This window comes from Pithys albifrons, chromosome 3 (genome assembly GCF_047495875.1).
Source record: "Pithys albifrons albifrons isolate INPA30051 chromosome 3, PitAlb_v1, whole genome shotgun sequence".
Classification (NCBI taxonomy): domain Eukaryota; kingdom Metazoa; phylum Chordata; class Aves; order Passeriformes; family Thamnophilidae; genus Pithys; species Pithys albifrons.
This window is the reverse complement of record NC_092460.1, coordinates 65,605,070-65,627,001: the sequence shown is the minus strand read 5'-3', so window position 1 is coordinate 65,627,001 and position 21,932 is coordinate 65,605,070. Positions and strand designations below refer to the sequence as shown.

The 21,932-nt window shown below is 38.6% G+C and overlaps 1 protein-coding gene across 3 annotated transcripts in view; it reads left to right on the top strand.

Annotated features, from left to right (window-relative positions):
• The window catches only part of CNOT2 (CCR4-NOT transcription complex subunit 2), an 85,307-nt gene that overhangs the window by 33,792 nt on the left and 29,583 nt on the right, over nucleotides 1-21,932 (top strand). For all 3 annotated transcript variants that reach the window (XM_071552230.1, XM_071552229.1, XM_071552228.1), the window contains exon 2: nucleotides 16,618-16,740. In XM_071552230.1, the coding sequence (XP_071408331.1) occupies nucleotides 16,630-16,740 (111 nt within the window). In that variant the 5' untranslated portion in view covers nucleotides 16,618-16,629. The remainder of the gene's footprint in view (nucleotides 1-16,617; nucleotides 16,741-21,932) is intronic.

Sequence of the window (21,932 nt, the reverse complement as noted above, 5' to 3'; positions counted from 1 at the left end):
CTGTGGAAAGTTCCAGAAGGAATTTTGAAGAGTTTTCTTTTCTTTTGTCACGTATTGTTTGTTATGCTCAGTTAGGATTCAGTTTGAGGCTTTAAATGCGAATGGGAACTTTCTCCTATGGGATCCGGGCTCTTGTCTCAGTATCCTGAATTGGTTGGGAAAAAGCTATGCTTGGCACGAGTTGGTTTCTTGTTTCTCAGAGTAATTTATCAATGTGTTGCTTTTTCTTCCAAGGCAGTCTCCAGATTGTTTTGGCTTTCCTAGAGCAAGGCTGGGTAGGTAATTTACCGTTAGAGACTGCAGCTTTTCACCAGTAGTATTATTTCTACTTTCACCAGTAGAATTATTTTTGCAGCAAAGTGTGTTTCTCTTCAGTCTCCCATGTAGTGCTTGGAAAAAAGCTGGGATCTGAGCAGCCTGTGGTGTGGGATGGCAGTTCCCTGGGCTGCTTTGAGAGCCAGTGTTTGAAGTGCAGTAATGGAGTGTGCAGGTGGAAACCAGGAGGGTGAGAAGTAGAGTTCTAGATGTGCTTGGTATCAGGAAGACAAAAGTTGTCCTGACTTAATTACTGATAAGAAAGGCAGATGACTGTTCTTGTTCGTAAATTTATATTCTGAACTAAGCAATGGGATCCCTGCTTAAAGCCAGAAATGCTTGAGAAAGATGCAGACACCAGGGTAGGAGGAGTCAAGGCATGTAAGTTGAGAGGCCCCAGGCGGGTGATGCAGGAGTGTCAGTGCAGCCCCTGCTTATTTATATTGGGACTAGATCTGATACTTTGTGAAGCAGTACCAGACAGACCTGTTCTGAAATACTGGAACCACAGATGAAAAGTCATTCATTTATTGAGAGTAATCTTCAGCTCTGTTCGTTTTGAAGTACTAAAATGGGTTTGTCTTATAAAAGAAGCCTAATTCTGTCTCTCATTTCCAGTTTCTAGCACTTGGGATACCAAGGAGTTTCACAGATGCCTTTTACACAAGACTATACTTCGTATGTTTTATTTCCTTCAAAAATAGGTATTTTAGAACAGACCTTGGAACCAAGATGCTTTTGTTGATAATGTTTTCAGGTAGGAATTTTTGTTTGTATTAAATCCCTGCAAACAGATTTGTTGCTTTGAACAAGAATGAAGCAGTTACATTTCAGAGCCCCTGATTCAGAGCATGTCTATTCCTGTGAACATATGTGGGGGGATGGAGCAAAGTGTAAAATTCTACTTTAATACCAGTGGGGAGAGGTAGCAAAATGTTTAATTTTACTTTAATGTAAATGCAAGGCCAATTATAAAAGTTAGTAATCTTTACAGAAAGGGACTGGAGAATTCCTGTAGAGAACAGCATTCATGCTCTGCTCTTGATGAGAAAAAGTTTGGAAACACAGTACAGAGTAGAAGTTCAGATAAATACTGTAAGTCACCAAATTCCCAGAGGGACTCCTATCTTTCTGCTAATTGAGCTAAGCCACAGCTTTTCTTCCATGTATGTTGGATCACTATAAATAATTGATATTGGAAATAATCTTCCCTGTGAAATTTATCAGTATTTTAAGAAAGAAGGCTGTGAAACTGAAAAACACTAACAAAAAGAGGAAAATAGAACTTACCTAGAACTACCTAAAAAGTAGAAAACCTGAATGTTTTCATTTCAATCTTTTGTCAATTAATATGAACTAGAGACTTCACAGGAAGCTCAGAAAAATGAACACACAGAGGATTCAGAGAATACTTTCCAAGTGCACAGAACCATACTGTCCTGGTAGTCTTCGTAGAATTAATTATTTCATAAATAACCCGAACTGTAGAAACTTGTAAGTCCTTTTTTAAAGTTTTATATTTTAAAAGAGAATTTACAGCTCCTTAGTTTTATCTGCTTAACTGGGGCTATGCATGTCCAAAACAGCTATCTAAGCATTTAATCTAAAGTTTAGTAAATTTGTCTTATGGCCTACTGATAGCTTATTTTCCTTTCATGTTGTTTTTGAATCCTGAATTAACAGGCATTGGCCAATATTTTGGGGGTTATTTAATTGAAATTTTAGACTGAGGGTTAATGCTTGATGTGATAGGAGAAGCATGAAGGTAACAATAGTAGTAAAGATCTTTTAGTATCCATGGGTTTATTGTCATTAGTTGTCATTCTTTCCCAGTGAAAGACCTTTAATGCAGTAATTACATCCTTAGTGTAGGAATTGTCCAGTGAATGTGTGGAAGGTTTCTCTTGTCACTTCAAAATCCAAAAAACTTCCTTACCATTAATTTTTTGTAACTGGTCAGTATTTTAGAAGTAGTGGATCCTCCCTTCCAGGAATCTCTAATTTTGGAAGCAAATAGTTTGTCTGCAATATAAATTGCTTGATAACAGTTTAAGTTCAATAAGTTCAGATTCTTAAAAAAAAAGGCATTTAATTGTGACTGATTTTTTATATGTTTCACTTAGATGTGGGTGATACAGGAGCCTTGTCAAGTTTTTTTCTGTTAATAAGCAAAAAGCTTTTGATGCAGGGTATATATTCAGTGACTATATAAAATATATTTTTGTTCTTTTATACCTACCTGTATATATTAGTAGTATTGCTGTTTCTGAACTAGTTTGTTGAAGATAAGTTCTGGTCAGAACTAGGAAAATGTACCTTTTTGGCTGTGTTTTGGGAGTTACAAGTTGTGCTCAGCACTGCTCTGTGAACCAGCACTGCCTCCAGGAACATTTTTCTTTCTAGCAATGAGCATTTGGGTAAGTTCCCTTTTAAAAAGGGGGGAACACTTAACAAAAGTGGCAAAGAATATATTTGTTTAAAAGTGCAGTAAAAAGCTTATGGCACCACAAAAATACGTTAACTGTTTTTTAAAAATTACAGTAATGAAGGTCAAACACAAAGGACATTTCAGTATTTGTAAGTGCTTTTGACATTTGCAGTTTTTGGGAGTTATTGTATGCTTCAGTCACTGAAAGAGCACCTCAGTATCTGGGTGGGCTTTTGTTTAAATTAAGAATAGTTATAAATTTATGCAACATGTAACTGTGTGCAGTTATCCAGTGTATAGGTTCTTGATCAAATGTATCCCTCTTGATATTCTTAGCAACCTGATGCTCAGAGAAAGACAGATCCATGCCCTTAGAGTATTCACTTAGGTTTTGAAAATGTGGTAAAGAGATTAGTCTTTCTCTGTCTATCATGAATAAAATTTAATTCTGGAACAATGTGTCTTTTTAGAAACAAACCTCTAAGATTCTGCTGCAAAATTGTGCAGGGAGAGGCAGGGATGGGGAACGGGGAAAGGATTGAGTCACTCAAGAAGCAAGAACTTCTTCCAGGACTTGGCTGACCCTGAGAACACTTGAAAGAATTTGGCATCAGGTTGTGGCGTAGTGATGTAAATCTCCTCTGTTTTCCCCATCTGCAGTACTGGTAAAATGTACTGAGAGTAAAATTCATTTGAATGTTTTGCTATTGCAGCTTTAGATGAAAGTGAAGTAATGCTGCTGTTCAGGATAACTTTTGAATCTTGCAAAATCAGATGTAGGATTTGTGAGGAAAGCCATATAGTACACTTTTTATTTTTGTAATGAGACCGGAGTAACAGGAAGCCATACCCTGCTGGTTGTTACCCCAGGCTGTTGAGGCACTAACATTGCTGTCTTGTCTTGGAACTCCACATACAGCTGTTTTCTGAGAAACTGCGAGGAAGGTTTGAGATGGAGGGACCATCCTGTGTCTGGGCCTTGGGCCAGGGCTCAGCAGCATTTACAGCCTGTGCTTACACTGCCAGTTTGAGAGAGTTGTGGTTTAAAATGTTGTGATGTAAAGTCTGTCGCTTCCAGAGGGAGTTGTTTTTAGTTGAAAAATGATGTTGTTTCAGTTTCTGATATTTGAACTAAATTTACGGTATATGTTAAGCCAAAGTTTTTACAACATGGGAATCTAACTGAAGTTCACGTGCTTAAATGAGAGTCCACAGCTAGTCTAATTCATTTTTGACAACCTTCATGGAGAACAGAATGATTGAAGAGGTTTGAATTAAAAGTGTGGAATATTAGTACAGTGGGAAGGCTTGATAGGTGCATTTACTGCTTTCTTAATTTTACCCAGTGATGGTGTGTGCAATAGTCTGGTAGGGAGCTCAGTCTGTAATTTATCTCTTCCAGTGTGGAATAGTATCTAACTCTGAAAATACCAACATCAGTTAGCACTTAGATAATGAAAAATAGTGAGGAATTGCAGTTCAGAAATTTAAAGTCTTAAATAGTTCTGGTACTTTTTCATTATCTTTTTTAAAAAATCAGCTTTTTTTTTTAAGATTGAGTTTGCCTTTGTACTTTAGATATAGTATAAAAATATTCAGAGTTGGTTTGTACACTTTATGGCTGCACCCAGTGCAGCTGTAATCACAAAATAGCCTGGCTGTGTACTCAGAACGTTACAAGAAACAGGCACTGGAATACTTAGAAAGCATCTTAAGGCTTTAATTTAAAAAAAAAAATAACCCAAACCAACAAAACTGAAGGGTGGAAGTCTGTAATTTTAACTTGCATTTTTGCATTTGCCCTGAAGAGTCGCAGACTCTTAAAATATGTTTTAGGAGGACCCTGTAAAAAGCCATAAGTGAATTTAACGTAACATTCATCTAGAGAAGGAGAGTCACTGAGAGGCAAGTGGGCTGCCAGGAAGTTGTGGCAGCTCATAAATATTTCTTTCCCTTCAAGGATTCAATATATTAAACATACTTAATGTTTTGAATTTTCCAGTTATAGTTTAAGGTAAGACAGGATGTTTGATGTGCTTTGTGTGCAGATGAATTTTTTGGTTAGGATATTCTCAGCTATTTCTATTTTTAGAATACCTCTGGGAGAAAAAAAAAGTACCCCAAACCAAAAGGAACCCTGTATTTCTTCATATTCGACATAAATTAAGAAGTGTAATTACCTGTTTCTTGAGGATGCATCAAACAAAGGGTTAGCAGCTTACATTAAATGCTGTATGTGTGAATATAAGAGCCTGTGCAAAATCAACGTGAAGATGTCCCAGCTGGAGCAATGGGTACCCTTTAAGTTGAAGCAGAGGTACAGAAATACAACTTCCTGGCTGAGAGTCTCAGCTGGAAGCAAATAAAAAGTCAAAGGAGCCCTATTCTTTAATTTTCAATCTTTTTCTCTTCTCCCGTAATGGAAGAGATTGGACATGATGGAAACACCTGTGATCATGAACCAAATCTGAATGAAGTTTTAAGGTTTGTTTCATCCTCTTGGTTTACAAGCTTTTATCTCTGTCTGATCTATAGTGCAAAAGTTTCTAATGGTAAGTGAGCCAACAGAAGGCAGTGTCCAGTGAACAGAAGCAGAGTGTTTTACAGAAATACAGATCTAGAAAGCTTATCAGTGGGCATTTTTGGCTTCAACTGAGTTGGGTATTTAGGAAGTGTTAAGAAATGCTGCTTGAACAAGTTTGTAAGGTAATGACTCTACAGAGATGGCTGGAGGCACTTGGCAGATGAAACTCTGTCAGCTCAGCTTAGATGAGATATGAGGGACCACAGTAAAATTAAGAGAAAGGGAGGAAAAATCCAACTCTCCCAGCCACAGAGCGTGCATGTGGTCATCTTACTTGCTCACTGACAAGCACATCAACACTGTCCTCCTAATGCTCCTGCAGAGCTGCCTCTCTGCTGCAACATCTTCCCTTGCCTGTGAGGCCCAGCTGACCTTCATGTTTCCGATTTCCGTCCCCGTGTTACCCCCCTGCCCTGGCAGTGTCCCTGCTGCAGGTGGTTTTCATTCATGCATCCCCAGACCCCGAGTGTTGTTTCCTTTCTTCCTCACCACCAGCTTTCCTTGTGAAAATGTCTGATTTGGCACATTCTGATTTCAGTGTAAAATAATGTTTGCTTATTACTCCACCAAGGGTTTTCTTTTCGTTTTATAGCTTCTTAGGGGACTCATCAACATAAAAGGTTTCTGAGATACTTCCTATAATGAAACCTTTATATCATTTCAGTAATATAGGAGCAATTATCTCTGCCTCAGAAGTGAGACCATAGTGAGAGCAGTTGACTGGCTTGGACCAGATTAGGACGTGATCTGTTGTCTGGGTTGAGCTCTGTTGGTCCACATGTGCATCGTCTGAGTTGTCTGTTGTTTGTTGAAAATGTTGTTGAGCAGCTGGGGGTGATACCACAAACATCAGAGGTGGCAGAGTATGTCATGCTGATATCCAAGTTGTAACACTTGGTAGAGAAGAAATATTCTAGCATTGCAACTTTCTTCATTGTAAAGCTGAAGTCCAGCCTACTTAATTTTACTTAATCAACTTCTGTTCTAATTGCTATTGAGATGTGTTTTGTGAATATGTGATGGCGATTGAATACCAGTGAAAAATGAAAACCTCTCAGAAGTGGTTTTCTGCTCCTCCAAAAACTGTTCTAAACCTTTCATCAAAAATCATACTGTGCTTGTTTGTATTTTTTAACATATTTGACCTGTCTGGGGATTCTGTGAATTAAAATGCTGGAATTCCAAACCTGGCTTATGGTCTGATTATTACTTAACCTGCTTAGCTCTCTTTATTTGAGTGTATTTATGTCCCCTGAGGATGGTTTCTCTGCTGCATGCCCATGACATCCTGTGGAACAGACACCAGCTAAACAGCTGCCCTGTTCTGGTGTGTTGTATCAGAGGTGGAGTACAGGCAGAAGAGAGGACCAGCACTCTGAGGTCAGACGGGCATGTCCCTGTTGAAGTCCCCTTTTGATTGTACAAATTGCAGCAATTCTGGCCAGACTGAAACTGCTTGTTGCCTGTATCTGCTGTGCCTTGTCTTGGCACCCCTCCTTGAGTTTTCAGCCAAAGTTACTTATATATAACCAGTTCTATAACTTCATACAGAAATGAGTTTTTAGAGTAGGAAGTGCAAATTTCTGTAACTGTTGACTTTTTTTGTCACTATTTCCTTTTTTGCCTACAGGTGAAATTTATAAAAGCTGTCACAATTCTAAGTATTTCAGAAGAACAGTTTGCCTGTGCTTAGTGTGATTTATTTTATGGGTTCATTCCTCCAGTTACTGATCCAGCGTTCAGCCTGCCCACCCCCATCGTGTGAGTTGGGCCATACACACGGTTTGCTGCAACAGAATTCAGCTGAACAGAGAAGCTGCGTCTTTATCAATTTGCTCAGAGTATTTCAGTGCTTAAGAAAATGCCAAATTCCAATTTCTTTCTCTGGGGCCTGGAGGGAATGGTAGGATTTTGTTATTTCTGGAATACTTATACAGTAGGATTTTCTAATCTTTCAAAGCTGGGCTTTCCATTTGTATGTGCTCTATTAAGGAACTCTCCAGAGTGTATTTGAGTAGATCTAGAATATCTAGCTGGGTAAAGTGTCTTTTTATTTATTTTATTTAAAAAAAAAAAAAAACAAAAATAAAAAATCGTGCCACAGAGCAACAAAAAAAGGCAAGCCAAGGCATGAAACTGAAAATAAAATTCAAATAGATGAACTTGCTGAATAAAAGGTTTTCTTACTCTAATTTTTTATGAAAGGGTAATTTCTGAAAAACAGGAAAACTTATTTTGTCTGCAGTAAAATACTCAAAAGCACTAATGCAGTCCATATGGCACACTGCAGTGTTTTTCAATTACAAAATCTTTTTTTTTTTTATAAAACTACAAGTAGTTTTCAACCAGTGCAATTCTGCATTACCTGATGGGATGGATCAAAGGTTATCAAACAAAAGAAGGTAGGAAGTTGCCATTCTGATACCTTTCAACTGCAGTTTTTCTTATGGCTGAGTTGCAAAATACTGGTTCAGAGAACCTCACAAAATAAACTCCTGAGGAGCCAGGAAAAGGGCCACTGTAGTAGTAAATTTGTTATGAGAGTATTTGAAGAAATGCCATTATCTTTGGGGAATGAATTTTCCAGGGTTTTGCTTATTTATACAACTGAATTTCTCCTTTCTGAGGCTGACCCATTTTCATTCAAAGCAAATACCAGTTTTCATAGGCAGGTTTACTGTAACAGTTACCAGAAATGCAGGATTGCCTCTGTTACTTTATGTGCTGGTTTGCATGTTCCTTGGGTTTCATTTTGTTTTCCCCAGACAACACAGGTACTTCAGAAGCTTGTTTTGTTTTCGAACATATTTTTAGTTAAGTCAGGCTAGTTAATGCAACTGATGTCATCTTTGATGGTATTCCCAAAAGACAATCAGTAAATAAGTGTGCAAATGTTTAGCTGGTAATTGCCTTGATAGATCATCAGATCAGGATGTACTTGAAAACTTACTTTTTGTTAAAAAATTGAACTAGTTTCTTAAAAAAAAAATTATGATGGAGGAGTTGTCCTAAGTATGTAACAGGAATATGCCAGTACATAATTTATTTTCAAGATTATTGCTTTTGTTCACCGTATGCAGTCTTAAAATAGCATTGAATTGAAAACTATGAGCTAACATATTGCCCCCTAAGTTTACTGACAAAATTGTCAGTTCTTTCTAAAATATGATCCTCTTTCAGGGTGAAACTTCACGAATTGCAGGGCATTGCACAGCCAAGCATACAGCATTTTACAACAGCAAGTCAGAAATGTATGTTAAATTGAATCTAGAACCAACCTCTGTTAGTCTTGAATGGACTGTAATTACTACAAGTTACTGGAAATGTCAAGACAAGAGAAAGTTGGTAAATATGCTCACATTTTGGTTAGGCTGTAAAGGTGGTATGTTAGCTTTGGGATTATTAAATAGCCATTATATATTTAAATATTCATAACAGTGATTAAAAATTTAAATATCTGTACTGTTTAGTACTTATAATGTTGTCTGACAAGTAATAATTGTTCCTGATGGACAAAATTCTTAAACCATGTCTTTGCCAGAAAATACAGCGTGTGTTTTACTGCTGTGTAGGGGTGTGCAGATACGTGTGGCAGTCAGGACTTGACTTCACCGCCATGTTTGCAAAGGAGACACACTCCTGCTTCTCCTCAGGTCACATCACTGACTAACGTGGGAGTCATGTGGCACCTTCTTGGTTTCTTCCCAAGCTTCTCTAGATGGAGTGCTAGTTTGTTTGCCCTTCTTGTCTCTTTTGCAACTCTCTTGCTGCCTTTCTCATATTTGAAATGTCTTTCTTGCATGTTTGGATTTCGGTGAATGGTGTGTCCGAAGATTACTTCCTGAACAACTGTATCTCATTGATCAGACCGATGAAGGGCAAGCAGTTTAATGCCAAGTCTTATCCCCAACCGCTCCTGGTTTCCGACACATTGCAAGTCTTGTGCCTGTAATTAGTAGGAGTAGAACCTGCAGGACTCTGCTCCAGGGTGGGCATTGTGTCAATCATGGTGTGAAACCAAAAATGGAGTTTCTTGAAATGCTAATTTTCAAGTTCAGCTTTAGTAATTTCAGTCTTGCTTTATGTTTGTTTTAATGTAGCATAGTTTTTCTTAGTCCTCCTGTGCTTTTTTATTTTAGGGGTGTTTTGAAACACTCATTTCATAAGAGTTAAAGATGGTTAAAAACAGCATATCCATCTTGTTCAGAAGAATTTCTATGGCTTGTTTCATGTTTGGGACTTGACTTGCGTATAGTTTGTATGCAGCAGAGATTCACAGTTCCATTGTAGCTTTTGACAGCATTATTATACTTTGTAAAACACTTGTACAATTTTACGTTTTAGATAATTGTTCTTGAGAATATGAGTGGAAGGTAGTCTTTAACTATATGTGGTAGTCCAACTAGTCATACCTTTATGTCCCCTTTATTTCCTTGATGCTCCAAATTTTTGTGTGGAGTTTCTGCATAGGAGTTGCTATGCATCTTACCTGTCATACTTCCTTTTTGAAAGGAAAGACTGTGCAGTGCTTTAAGGAGACCAGTTATATCTTGAACTGTTTGGGGATTTGACCTAAGTCAGTCTGTAAATCAGATAGTTGCTGTTACTTTCTGCATTGCTTAGTGAATTTGGAAAATAATTTATTTACCATATGACCCAAGTACCCAGAGTTTATTCTAAAGGCTACCCAACTTTAAAGGTTTTTGACAGATTTGTCTCTTATATTGTGGTGGTCTTTTGGTCTTCCATATTTTTAAGATTTAAACATAAAGACTTACATAACTTAGAGGAATATGAAGCCAGTTGTTAAAGATAACAGAATTGTTAGGGTTAGAAGGGGTATCTGAAGGTCATCTAGTTCAACCCCCTCCCAAGGCAGGGTCACTTTTAGATCAGGTTGCACAGAAGCAAAAGATGAACAAAATATCTGTGTTACTGTTCATACAGAGAGTGCAAAGCTGCGCCAGTACTAAGCTCATCAAGGCAAAAAGACTTCAATAAAAAAGGCATATAGTGAAATGTTCCCTTTGGCATAATGATACACTTTTGATACCACAAAGTTGTTGTTTGAAGGACTATCATAGCCTAAGCATACAGTGTACTGGTAATCAGTCACCTTGGAGAAATGGACTGACTGAGATTCTGAAATGAAGTGAGGGAACAAAGGCTTTCAACTTCTAGTTTTGTTTTGTCTTTCATGTTGAAAACAAAATGTATCTGTTTGTACCAGTGCACTTCTTATGGTGGTGTTTAACAGCTGTAACTTAGCACTGAAGGGTTGGGATTTGAAATACCTTTTGCATTTAACAAAATGATAATGTACATTCTGTTGTATATCAGTTCCACTTTGGGACAAATAGGACTTACCTTTGTCACTGAGAAATAAGACCATAAACAGTAGTTTTTACTACAAATTGAATTTATGCTCTCTTACCAACTGGTGGAAATCCAAAGTCTGTATTTTGGCTTAAATTGCAGGCAGATTTAGTTGTTCATGTGATTTTTGGATAGACATTTTTAGAGACACTTATTTCTCACAGACAGACACGTTAAGGGTCACTTTTGCAGATACTTTGGATATGCAAGTATGTTATCTTATGTGAAGACATTGATTTGTGACAGAAGTAAATTTTTTTCTTTGCTTATTGAGACCTAAACAGCAACCTCAGGAGCCACAGTATATAATGAGTAGGAGCTCTGTGTCGTCAGACTGAGATTGCTGCTTCCAATTGCCCCCATGTCACGATGGGGTGCGTATTGACAAACACCAGTCATGGGTGAAACAGGAAAGGGAACACAGTGCTAGAAGTCCAAAAATGGTCTTTTTTTTTTTTTTTAACTTGTATTCCTGTGTATAGTTTTCAGGTTTCATAAAGATGATTAGTATAACTAGTTGTAGTGCAATGATCAATTTTTCTGCTCTATGCAAAATTAAAAATATCTGTTTGCCTGGAATGTTTTACAGGATCATCTTAGTTTAGATTTGGCTTTGTTCATGGTGTGAGTAAGCTCTCCTTGGGCACTACCTATAGTAATATTGCAAAACAGAAACATAATTAGTTTTCATTTTTTAATAGTATAATTTGCTTCAGTCTGTTAAACTTAGTGTACAATCATACTAACACTTTATAAGTGATTATAGAGATCTTCTTGCTATTTAAGACAAAAATAGTTTAAATAGTTTTTCATTACAAATTATGTGTCAGTAGCATATTTTCTGTTATTAGTGACATGTTTTTGTGTGCTGAAGTATGCTATGCTGGAGTGTTCCTTGCAATGAAAAATATTTTTCTTTCAATATTTTTAAAATTTTTTTTAAATACTTATTGGTGGTTGTCATGTGTTATGCCCTCAGCTGAAGAGTATAGGTCAATGTCCACAGGCAAACTGCTTATTAGATCCTTCAGGTTCTTAACATTTGTACAGTTCTGGTTTCCCTGTAGTGGTGGTGGTTATGAAATACCCTGCAGAAGAATTTAAAGGTCTTGTCAGGTTTGTGACTGCATTTTGCTTGATTAACATTAACTTGAAGTTCTGATTTTTAAGCACAGAATCATAGAATGGCCTGGGTTGGAAGGGACCTTAAGATTATCTAGTTCCAATCCCCTGCCATGGACAGGGACACCTTCCTCCAGGTGAGCACAGGTGCTCACAGCCATGTCCAGCCTGGCCTTGAATACTCAATGGATGGAGCATCCACAACTTCCCTGGGCAAGATGTGCCAGTGCCTTAACCATCCTCACACTAAAGAGTGTCATGGTAACATTAATCTAAACCTTCTCGCTTTCACTTTGCCACCATTCCCTGCCCTGTCTGCATGCTCCATCTTTCTTGTAGGCTCCCTTCGGGTACAGGAAGGCCTCAATTAGGTCACCCCCCAAAGCCCTCTCTCTTCCAGGCTGAACGATCCCAATTCTCTCAGCCTGTCCTCATAGGAAGCATGCTCCAGCCTCTCTAATCATGGCCTTCCTCTGGATTCATTTGAGCAGGTTGATGTCCCTCTTGTGCTGGGGAACCCTCTTCTGGATGCAGCACTCCAGGTGGGGGCTCAGGAGTGCAAAGTAGAGGGGCGGAATCCCCTCCCTCACCCTGCTGGCCATGCTGCTTTTGGTGCAGCCCAGGATACAAATGGCTCTCTGGGCTCCAGGCAGACATTGCTGGCTCATGTCCAGCCTCGCATCCACCAGCGCCTCAAGTCCTTCCAGCGGGGCTGCTCTCCATCTGTTCATCCCTCAGCCTGTATTGGTACTTGGGGTTGCCTCAACCCAGGTGTAGCTTCTGCTTTGAAAGAAACACTTGTGTTCATCTAATCAGAAAAGGACAGAGTTTGTGGCCATAGCGCTAGTTAGTTCTCCTAACTCTGTCCTAAGATGTAGTTTCTTCCCTTTCTGTCCACTGTTAACACAAATATTTTCTGATAATATTTATACATGGCCATACCAGTAGGATTTATAAGTACTTTTGCAATATTATGCTAAAAAGGATGAGTTTACAGAAGTGCACCCTTCTTACATTGTTAATGAATGGTTTCACTGCCAATGTATCTTGTGCAACAGAGAACTGAGTTCCCACAGTAGAACTGGAAGAGTAGTTACAGGATTGGGAGAGGTATCTGTATGACATTAGTCTGAGTAGACAGGAATTTTTTGCTTAATAAACTTGCCAGTGCAATTGGAATACCAGTTCTGTGAGACTGTGTTGGCTTATGTGTGTGTATTTGCATGAATGAGGGACTTAAATTCAAGAGCTGATTGCTACCTTCCTTTTCCTAATTGGTCTAGACCCTGTGAAGGTGCACAACCTCAGGTTGCTGTTACTTTCCAAAGGGTTTAAAATGTATTTGTAAGTGCTCTGAACTGTGCTGCATTTACTTTTGTAGCTGGTTGGACAGTGATCTATCAGTCTATGAAAAGGGAGATGTAGTCTTTGTGTATGAGGTTTCCTGGTGGTTTCTTGTCCTAAGAAATCAGCAACAAAGTTCCATCTGCAGTTTTGGCTGCGTTCAGTACAGACCCGGTTATTCTCACACCTTCTTACGGGTACAGCAACAGTGTTGTTTCAATATCTGTGCGTGTGCTTGTAGCATGAGTGACTAACGTGTATGTTAGTGTCACTGCATAAACCTGCTGTAATATTAAAGTCTGGATGGGGATAAGTGCTCTGATTCAAAATTTTCCAGCTGTTTACTGTCACTGGTGACTCCTGGGAAGTAGATAACTGGCTGCTGGTGTTAGCTTCGAAACGAGCCAGAAGAAAGCAACCTGGTTACAGCAGCTGCAGTTTGTCTCTGATCCCAGTTCCTGCTCTTTCTGTTACAGGCCTTTAGCAGCTTGACTCTTTTTATTGTGCTGTCAGTTCTGTGACAGGGCTGGATAGTGGCATGAGCTGTACCACCATGTTTCTCTGTAGTGGTCAGTGCTGTGGGTCACCCTTGAGAACAAGCGGCAGTTCGTTCTGGTGAAATGGAATCCTGTTAGTGGTGCAGACAGTTGCCAGAATGCCCTTTGGTGCCTCTGTTGCTTCCCTGAGAGACAGCGTGGACAGCTTGAGCACTGCATGTGACTGCTTTGCTTGGCAGCATTGAGTGACACAGAATTGCTTACAAAAGTGCTGCTGTGAGGAAGTGCCTTGTCTCTGCAAAAAGTCTTTTGGAGGTGTTCAGCGTAGCTGGGCGTAGTGGTGCCGCTGGGTCACAGTCAGGGTTTCCTCAGCATTCCCCTCTTGCCCTGCAGCTGCAGCTTGCAGTGCACTGCTCTGCTCTCTGCTGTTCATCAGCACAGTTCTGCCAGGTGTCATGTAGAAATATAGGTTGCCAATAAAAATACTAATATTTAATCTATGTAATTATTAAAAGATTTCTGCATTTCTTTCTTAATAACCATGGTCTTGTTGGACTCCATATTAATGTCATTGCATTTCATCATTCTTGAGGGCAGTCTTGATTAGTTTTTGGGCTACTGTCTTAGATTATAGTCAGTATAGAAAATAATCTTTTACATGGTTTAAATTTGGTGGAGAGTTGAAAATATCTTTCAGCTTTTCAGTAGACAGACTTCAATTTGGGCACACTAGCTTTCTTGCATATAAGCATATAATGTGCATATGTTTTGAAAGCTCTAACCCACTGATTCAAAAGTCTTTATTATGCACATGTAGCCAGCCATGTGTAAACATTTGCAGAAATAAGACGGGGTCAAAGACGGAACCGTTTTTTTCCTTTATACAGCTCCTGTGTCATAGCTTAGGGTTAGGCATTACATTAGTACAGTAGTACCGTGTGTGCTTCAGTGACTTGATCTCTATGACAATTCAGTTTTGTTATTCTGATGATGTACAAGAGAGGGTTATGTGGCCAAAAAAAAATCCTTTTCTTATCCCAGGTATTGTTAAAGGAACACCAAAAAATTCTTTGAGGCTTGTGGAAAGCTGCTTTTTTGCTTTGCAAAAGCAGTAGCTGGTTGAGACTCTCTTGAGCTTCTCTTCACTGCTGGAGAGAGCTTCGCCAGAGCGTTTCACTATCCTTTTTACAGCCATTAAAGGCAACTGCTCATCTCTCTGCACTTTGCTCAGGCAAAGCAAAGGACAAGATAATCCCCTTAGCCTGTTAAATGCTCCATCCCATCTGGTAGGTGATAATTGCATTGTAAGGGGATTAACACAGTAGGATATGCTTACAGTGTAATGAAAGCTTCACTGTAAGTGTGAAAGTCAGCTGAATGCGTGCTAGCACTTTGGGACCTTACATTTGCACGTTTTTTGTATCATAAAATACAAGTTTCATCTGGAGAAGGTATGTAGTACCTTGCCATCCTTCACGTCTGTAACGTGTCACAAATTTGTTTTGAAGTATCCATAGTCTGACTTTACTTTTACTCCAAAGTCCTATGACTTTAAAGTCATGGGGTTAAGTTGTTACCAGAGTAGGAGTACTCATGTTATTTAAACACTGCCTACAAATCTTCATCAGTAAAGGTGAAATTTGAATAAGCCACACTGTGAGGAGTATCACAGTAATTTTGTGTCAGCAGGGATTAGAGGATTTTAGGCTGAAAGTGGCTTTTCTTGCAGCCAACCAGAATAAATATTTTGAAACTTCAGTTTTAAGCGTGAGCTTAAGGTAGTGCAAACTGACTCTTTAAAAAAAATGTTAAAAATCACCTATGTTTTTGTAAGTTTATCTAATGGTGTCTGTATGTGAAGATAATACATCTTAGGGTTCAGAGCATTTAATAAACTAACTGTAATTCAGATTCCTTACCTTTCAAGATGATAAAGATCTGTGTAAAGATAAGCAGGGAAGTAGCTTGGGATTGATTACTATCCTATTGTTTGCACTCTCTCCGGTCTTCCCATATGGAACCAGAAACTGGGCAAGTTGCTCTGTGCTGACCAGTATGTGCCATTTCACTGGTTTGAACATTAACCTGCTAGGTTAAAACAGGTTTTAGTTTGCCCACACTGTGCTGTGATAGTGTTCCATTGTCAGAATGATTAAATAAGAGTCAGGTGTATAAATACGCACTGTGTGCAGTAGATGCTTTAGCGACATTGTATGACCTTGCTGCAGGATTAAATTTTCTAATGAATTAAGGGTCTGTCACCAGCTGTGTGGTTGCTGTTTCTTTGGTTTCCAGTTCCTGACTTAGCAGCTCTGTCTGTGTGTGTGCCTGTGGCAGTAAGGGCAAAATAAAATCTACTGTCTGTGATGAGGTTGTTGAGTGTGGATAAGCTCAACCTTCTTTCAATTGTGCGGCTGAGTACGGTCAAATAGAAAGAGGCTTTTCCAAAGTTGTGGTGATGAAACATGGAAGTGATTTCACAGATTTTTTTTCTCTATTTTATTTTGCTTATTTCTTTTCAGGTGGCTGAGCTCTAAAGAATATTCCTTAATTTTCTTCTTTTAGATTAAAAGTATTTAGCTGAGGAGAGGAAAACTACAGAAACTTGCTCTTTTGTTTTCTGATATTCTCTAATTTTAAATAAGCTTAGTTGCAAGGTCATGGAACTCAAAAAAACCCAACCAAAAAAATGACACCTCTCCAAAAAATGAGGCATGTTCCCCTTTCCCCACCCCAGCTGTTTTTGGGATATAAGTTTCTGTCATGTGAAAATCCCTCGTGAAAGGAACCATTACATTGGCAACACACAGAAAGTATTTTAAGAGGAATTTTCAAATAATTTTCAAACAGGGTTTTTTTAACAGTCCTTACTTGTATTTAAATATATATGCAGCAAGTATGTAGCAAACCCAACCGTGTATGGTGTATAATTGTTTTTTCTTCTTATTTAGGTGACAAACAGCATGTTTGGTGCTTCAAGGAAGAAGTTTGTAGAGGGGGTTGATGGTGACTACCATGATGAGAACATGTACTACAGCCAATCATCGATGTTCCCACATCGGTCAGAAAAAGATGTAAGTTGAATAAACTTATTTTTTCTCTTTTCAATAGTAAGGTAATTTCAGGGCATGATGAAATATATCTGAGGAAGGGCTTCATTTAGCTTAAAGCTGTACATGACTGTTTTCAGTGGCCAGTGCTTTAATTTTAGTGAATTTTCGTATGTAAACTTCGGCCATATGCTTGCCAGCATTTTATTTTTTCATCTTGGACTGTATTTGCAATTTTAATTGGATTATTGATTATATCTGTGCTTATGTGCTGTGTCAACAAGGTTGTTGTTGTGGTTTTGCTTTTTACATCTTCAGCTGTTTTTAGTTCTGAAAATGCCTTGTGTAGTTTGTTTCCTCTGAAGTATTCTGAGTTAGGTATTTCTCCCATTTGTAATGCCACAAAGTTATGAAACCAGCAATTCCTAAACATTTTTTCCTCTTGGCAATGCCGTGCAGTATCTTGGAAATGTGTTGGCATTACGGAAGCTCTGCTTCTTACCAAAGATAAGTCAATAAGCCAGTAATACATTCACTTTCATATGGAGTGGCGTGTAGGAACACATGGAAGACTTGAAAGTGTGACTTGAATTTCATGCCACTTGAAGGTCAGTAATACCATCTAATGACAGGCTTGCATTTAATGTGTGTAGGCAACATATTCTTTTTCATTTAAAAAGAATATATCCCTTCAAACTTTCAAACAGGTGCAATTGCTTCAAGTCTGCCTCCAGGACTGTCCAGAAATGTGATGTGAACACAGTCTTGGTAGACTTTGATCTATATAAACATAAGTATTTCCTGTAGACTCTTAGCTGAATTTTAAACCAAATTTTCAAAGAGAAGGAAATAGGTTTAGAGTAAGAGGCTTTTTAAAACAAAATTTGCAAAAAAAACCAAACTGTAAATGCAGCTTTCCACTTCAGTTTCATAAATTTGATGAGAAATTTCAGGTGAGCCAGCAAAGGGTTAAAATGTAGTAAGGTATAAAGAAAACTAAATAGGATGCTCTTTTCTGTTTATTTCAATGGCATATGTAGTGTATGTGCTTGAGTTGCTGTCTAGAACTACCTGAAGGGGAAGTTCTAGCCAGGTGTGGGTAGGTCTCTTCTCCCAGGCACTCAGCAATAGGACAAGGGGGCATGGGCTCAAGCTCTGCCAGGGGAAATTGAAGTTGGATATCAGAAAAAAATTCTTTCCTGAGAGAGTAATCAGGCATTGGAATGGGCTGCCCGGAGAGTTGGTGGGTTCCCCGTCCCTGGAGGTTTTTAAACTGAGATTGGCCGTGGCACTGAGTGCCATGATCTGGTAAATGGACTGGAGTAGGACCAAGGGTTGGACTTGATGATCTTGGAGGTCTTTTCCAACCCAATCGATTCTATGATTCTGTGATAACAGTGAAGATACTTCCCTTTCTGTGGTCACTGAGGTGCAGCTGAGAGGTGTCCAAACCAATAGACACTGTTTTTCCAATGTGATTCTTGGGCATTAAATCCACACTTTAAAATTTGGTGCACTAAGGGAAAAATCGTTGCGGTGTAGTAAGAAAGGTAGAGTGAAAGAAATGCTGTGCTTTGCAGCGTACACAGTAAGAGCTGATGCTTGGCATGTTGTGAACACAGCAAATGAGTGTTTTAGTTGCCTGCTGTTTCTGTAGGCAAAGTTGCAGAGGTGGATCTTAGAATAGCACTGCAAGAGGAGGAAGGTGGGTGTTCCCAACACTGGGAGCGACAAATGAGAACTGGTCAAAATGGGGCATGGAAGCTGCTGTAGTTGGCAGAAGAGTGATGTTATTCCAACAGGAAATGGAAGAGTGGATTTGCAAAAGCTTTATAAAATTTTATTTCAAAATCCGTTTTTAAGATTCTCCCCCACCCCTGTAGCTTTGCTGTTGACCATTACAACTTTCTGAGTTCATGCTTATGAAATTTTAAACTGTTATATGCTATTGTAATTTTTTTAGGTTGAGCAGAATAAATTTATGGTGGTTATATTGACTGTACGTACACCTTTGATCACTCATGTGTAGCTAAATGTGTATTCTGTATTACATGTTCCATTTGCTGTTTCATTTGATTCACAGGAGATAGGAAAGCTTGGAAAGATGGTTATATTTTCTTTCCAACCAATTTTGCAGGTTTGAAAACTTTTTCCAGTTAAAAGTAGCCATGTTTTCATATAATCTTTCCACTAGAATTCTGCTAAAAATGTGGTTCTGTATTTGAGAACACAATAAATATATTGACTCTCTTGTTTGGATAACAGTATTGACAGACGAAAATAAAATTGCTCAGAATTTTCTCCAAGTAGGCTAAAAACCTGGATCCATTGTTATGAAATCTGGGGGGAAAATTGCAGCATTCTAGATCTTGAGGCACTTTTAATCTTTCTGTCTTCACTTCTAATGTGGGGATAAAATAAAGGAAGAGGAAATATGAGGGAAAGGAGTAAATCGCTATTATCTTGTAAAACAAGGTGCAGTTTTACTGTAGTTTGAATTATTCCCCCGTTTTCATTTTCAGTTGAACATAGGGAATGGTGGAATTCTTGTAAAATTTAGAGTAGAGTAAGGACTATTACTGGAAGCATGTTTGTATAAACTTAGAAACTTGTTTTTCACTGTAGTTCTACAATAGGGTTTCTGGCCTTTTGAGGAGGTATTATCCTCAGGTGGGGTGCAGTGATGACTTAGGCCCTGGTTTTAACTAAGTTGGGTGCTTTTTGACTTTCTACCTTATTTTAACAAAAGATGGAGATCTGAATCTTTTTCCAAATTATATTAAGAAGTAGCTCTTCACTCACTGTGTGAAAAGAAAAAATTGAAACCTATCTGAAAAAGATGTGAAAAAATATTTTTTTTTTTGAATAAACAATTTTCATAGCATTTAGTGGTGTGGTATTTTTTGGACATTTTTGGTTTGGCTAATTCGAATTGTAAAATAATTCCCTTCACGCAAATGTAAAGTGAACTAAGGCTGCTCAAGTCCTGTTTTCAACTTTGAAGACTTTTGTCTAGGGAAAGACGTAGCAGGAAATAGTTTAGGACATGTTACTTTTATTTGAGAGCTTTTGTGTAGCTAAGAGCTAAAAGCTTTAACTTCCCTGTTTTTTCACTAGAGAATGCAGCCCTAGACAGGCAGGACTAACATGGTGACTGAAATGTTCAGGTGCTCCCAAGATTGTACCAATGCTGATTGGATCTGTTACTTTAGGCCCGAAATTATGGTTCCTTAGATGAGATTACATCTTGCTCAAGCCATCCAGTGCTTCCTTTCTACTAAATAAGTGGCTTTGCCTTGGATCACAGCACACTTGCTGTGCTAAGTAGGGAAGTGGAATAGAGTACATCTCTGAATGCTCTCTCTGTGAATTGTTTTGCATGATAACTAGATCAATAATCCTTTGGCAGAGAATTTAGGTATTTTGTAGAACTTTTGGAACACAAAACAGGTTAAGAAAATAGTTTAACTTTTGGGTGGAAACAAGTGCGGTCCTTGTAACATAAATTGACAAGATGATGCATTGTGTGCCCAGAGCTTATTTGTGGCCAATTTCACCAACTTAATTAAGCTGTCTATGCACTCAGCAAGATAATTTGCAGGACATGGGTACATGTATTTTATTTGGATAGGGTGACAGTGGTAGAAATCGGTAACTCAAGGCCTTTGTATAATTTTGAATCTATAGACATCAAATGAGCAAAAATGACTATGAGCTTTGAGAAAAGAATGGACCAATTCAGTCTGAACTTCTTTGATTTCTCATGTATGAGAATGTAGTGATGCCGAAGGGGTTTTTGATTTTTCATTTTTCATATTTTGTAGATTTTAGGAACACAGTAAATGTAATGCTGTAGATTTTAGTGAATTAATATTTAGCAGCTTATAGTATAAAGTCCTCCTATCTCTACCCCTGCTCCAGAACAGGCAGCTGAGATCTGCCAGCTATTTAGTCTCTTTCTCAAGGTACCAGATTAAAGAATATCATAGAGAACATAAACATGGAGCAGTGTGACCCGAAGCCCTGGAGAGCGTCCAAGGAACCTTTGTGTACTGAAGAGGAGGTGGATGAAGACAGAGGGTCCCAATGACCCCAGCCCCAATTCAACAGGGGTGGGAACTGGGAGGGGACAGAGGTGGAACTGGACATGTGGACAGTAGTGATTGGATAGGTTATATTATAAAAGCTATAGAACTTAGAGCTTGCAAATATGCGCGTCTGTGTATTCCTGGATGAGCGGGGTTGCTCATTAAAGTGCCTGCCCATTATCTTATCTCCTACAAAACTTGGCTCTTAGTCTTTTTTTACAGACTTTTACGGCAACAGTAGAAGGGCTCTACAAGGTTTGACCAGTCTAACCCATTCCACTGAGGGGTGCATACATGGGAATATAAGATCAGGGCATCTTCTGTTGTGCTGAGCTGCAGTCATAAATCTGACAGTAGACAGACATGCCTTTAGATGAAGATCTGCTCAAATTTTTGAGTTAATGCTTTGTCCATATCTTGACCCAGTGCTTTGCTGTTCATTTTCTTTCCCAGTTGCTCAACAGATGGTAAAATGCTTGTGGTAACATAGCAGTAATACTTCTCACTTGCCCTTTTAATTGGGGCAAGTGAGCTCTAGCCTGAAGATCGGATTTGCCTCATTGCATCTGGTTATCTGGCTCCCTAGTACTAGAAAGTCCTCAGATTTGGATATGGAATACAGCAAAGTGGGTTGTTGATTCTGGGAGCCTGCTTTCTGGAGTTTTCTTCCATCCTGAGGTGATAGAAGCCTGTCTGTGATGGATCAGATTCAAGTGTTCCTCTGTCACGAGGAAGTTTCATAAAGGCAGGTGTCAGTGGGTTTGTCCTGTAATGAACACAGAGGTGGTGGTACAACGAAGGGTGCTCTGAGGTCTTTCACTGTGATTATGTTGAACTGATTTGTAGAACCTTTTCTTAACTTTTACTGTGTTTTGAAATACATGGCCTTAAAAAGAGGTGATACTTTTACAAAAGGTAAAACCCTGAAACATGGCTTAGTTTCCCATCAGATTGAGATCCATAATCTTGATAGGTTTGGGCAGCTAGGATGTGTAAGAGTTTAATCAGTCTTCTGAAGACAGCTTTGGCTTTAGGATTGCTCAACTCCATGTTGTTCCAGATGAATTGTTGACTTTTTAATGCTATTGTTTTACAATTCTAAGGAAACCTACGGTATCTTATTTCCCA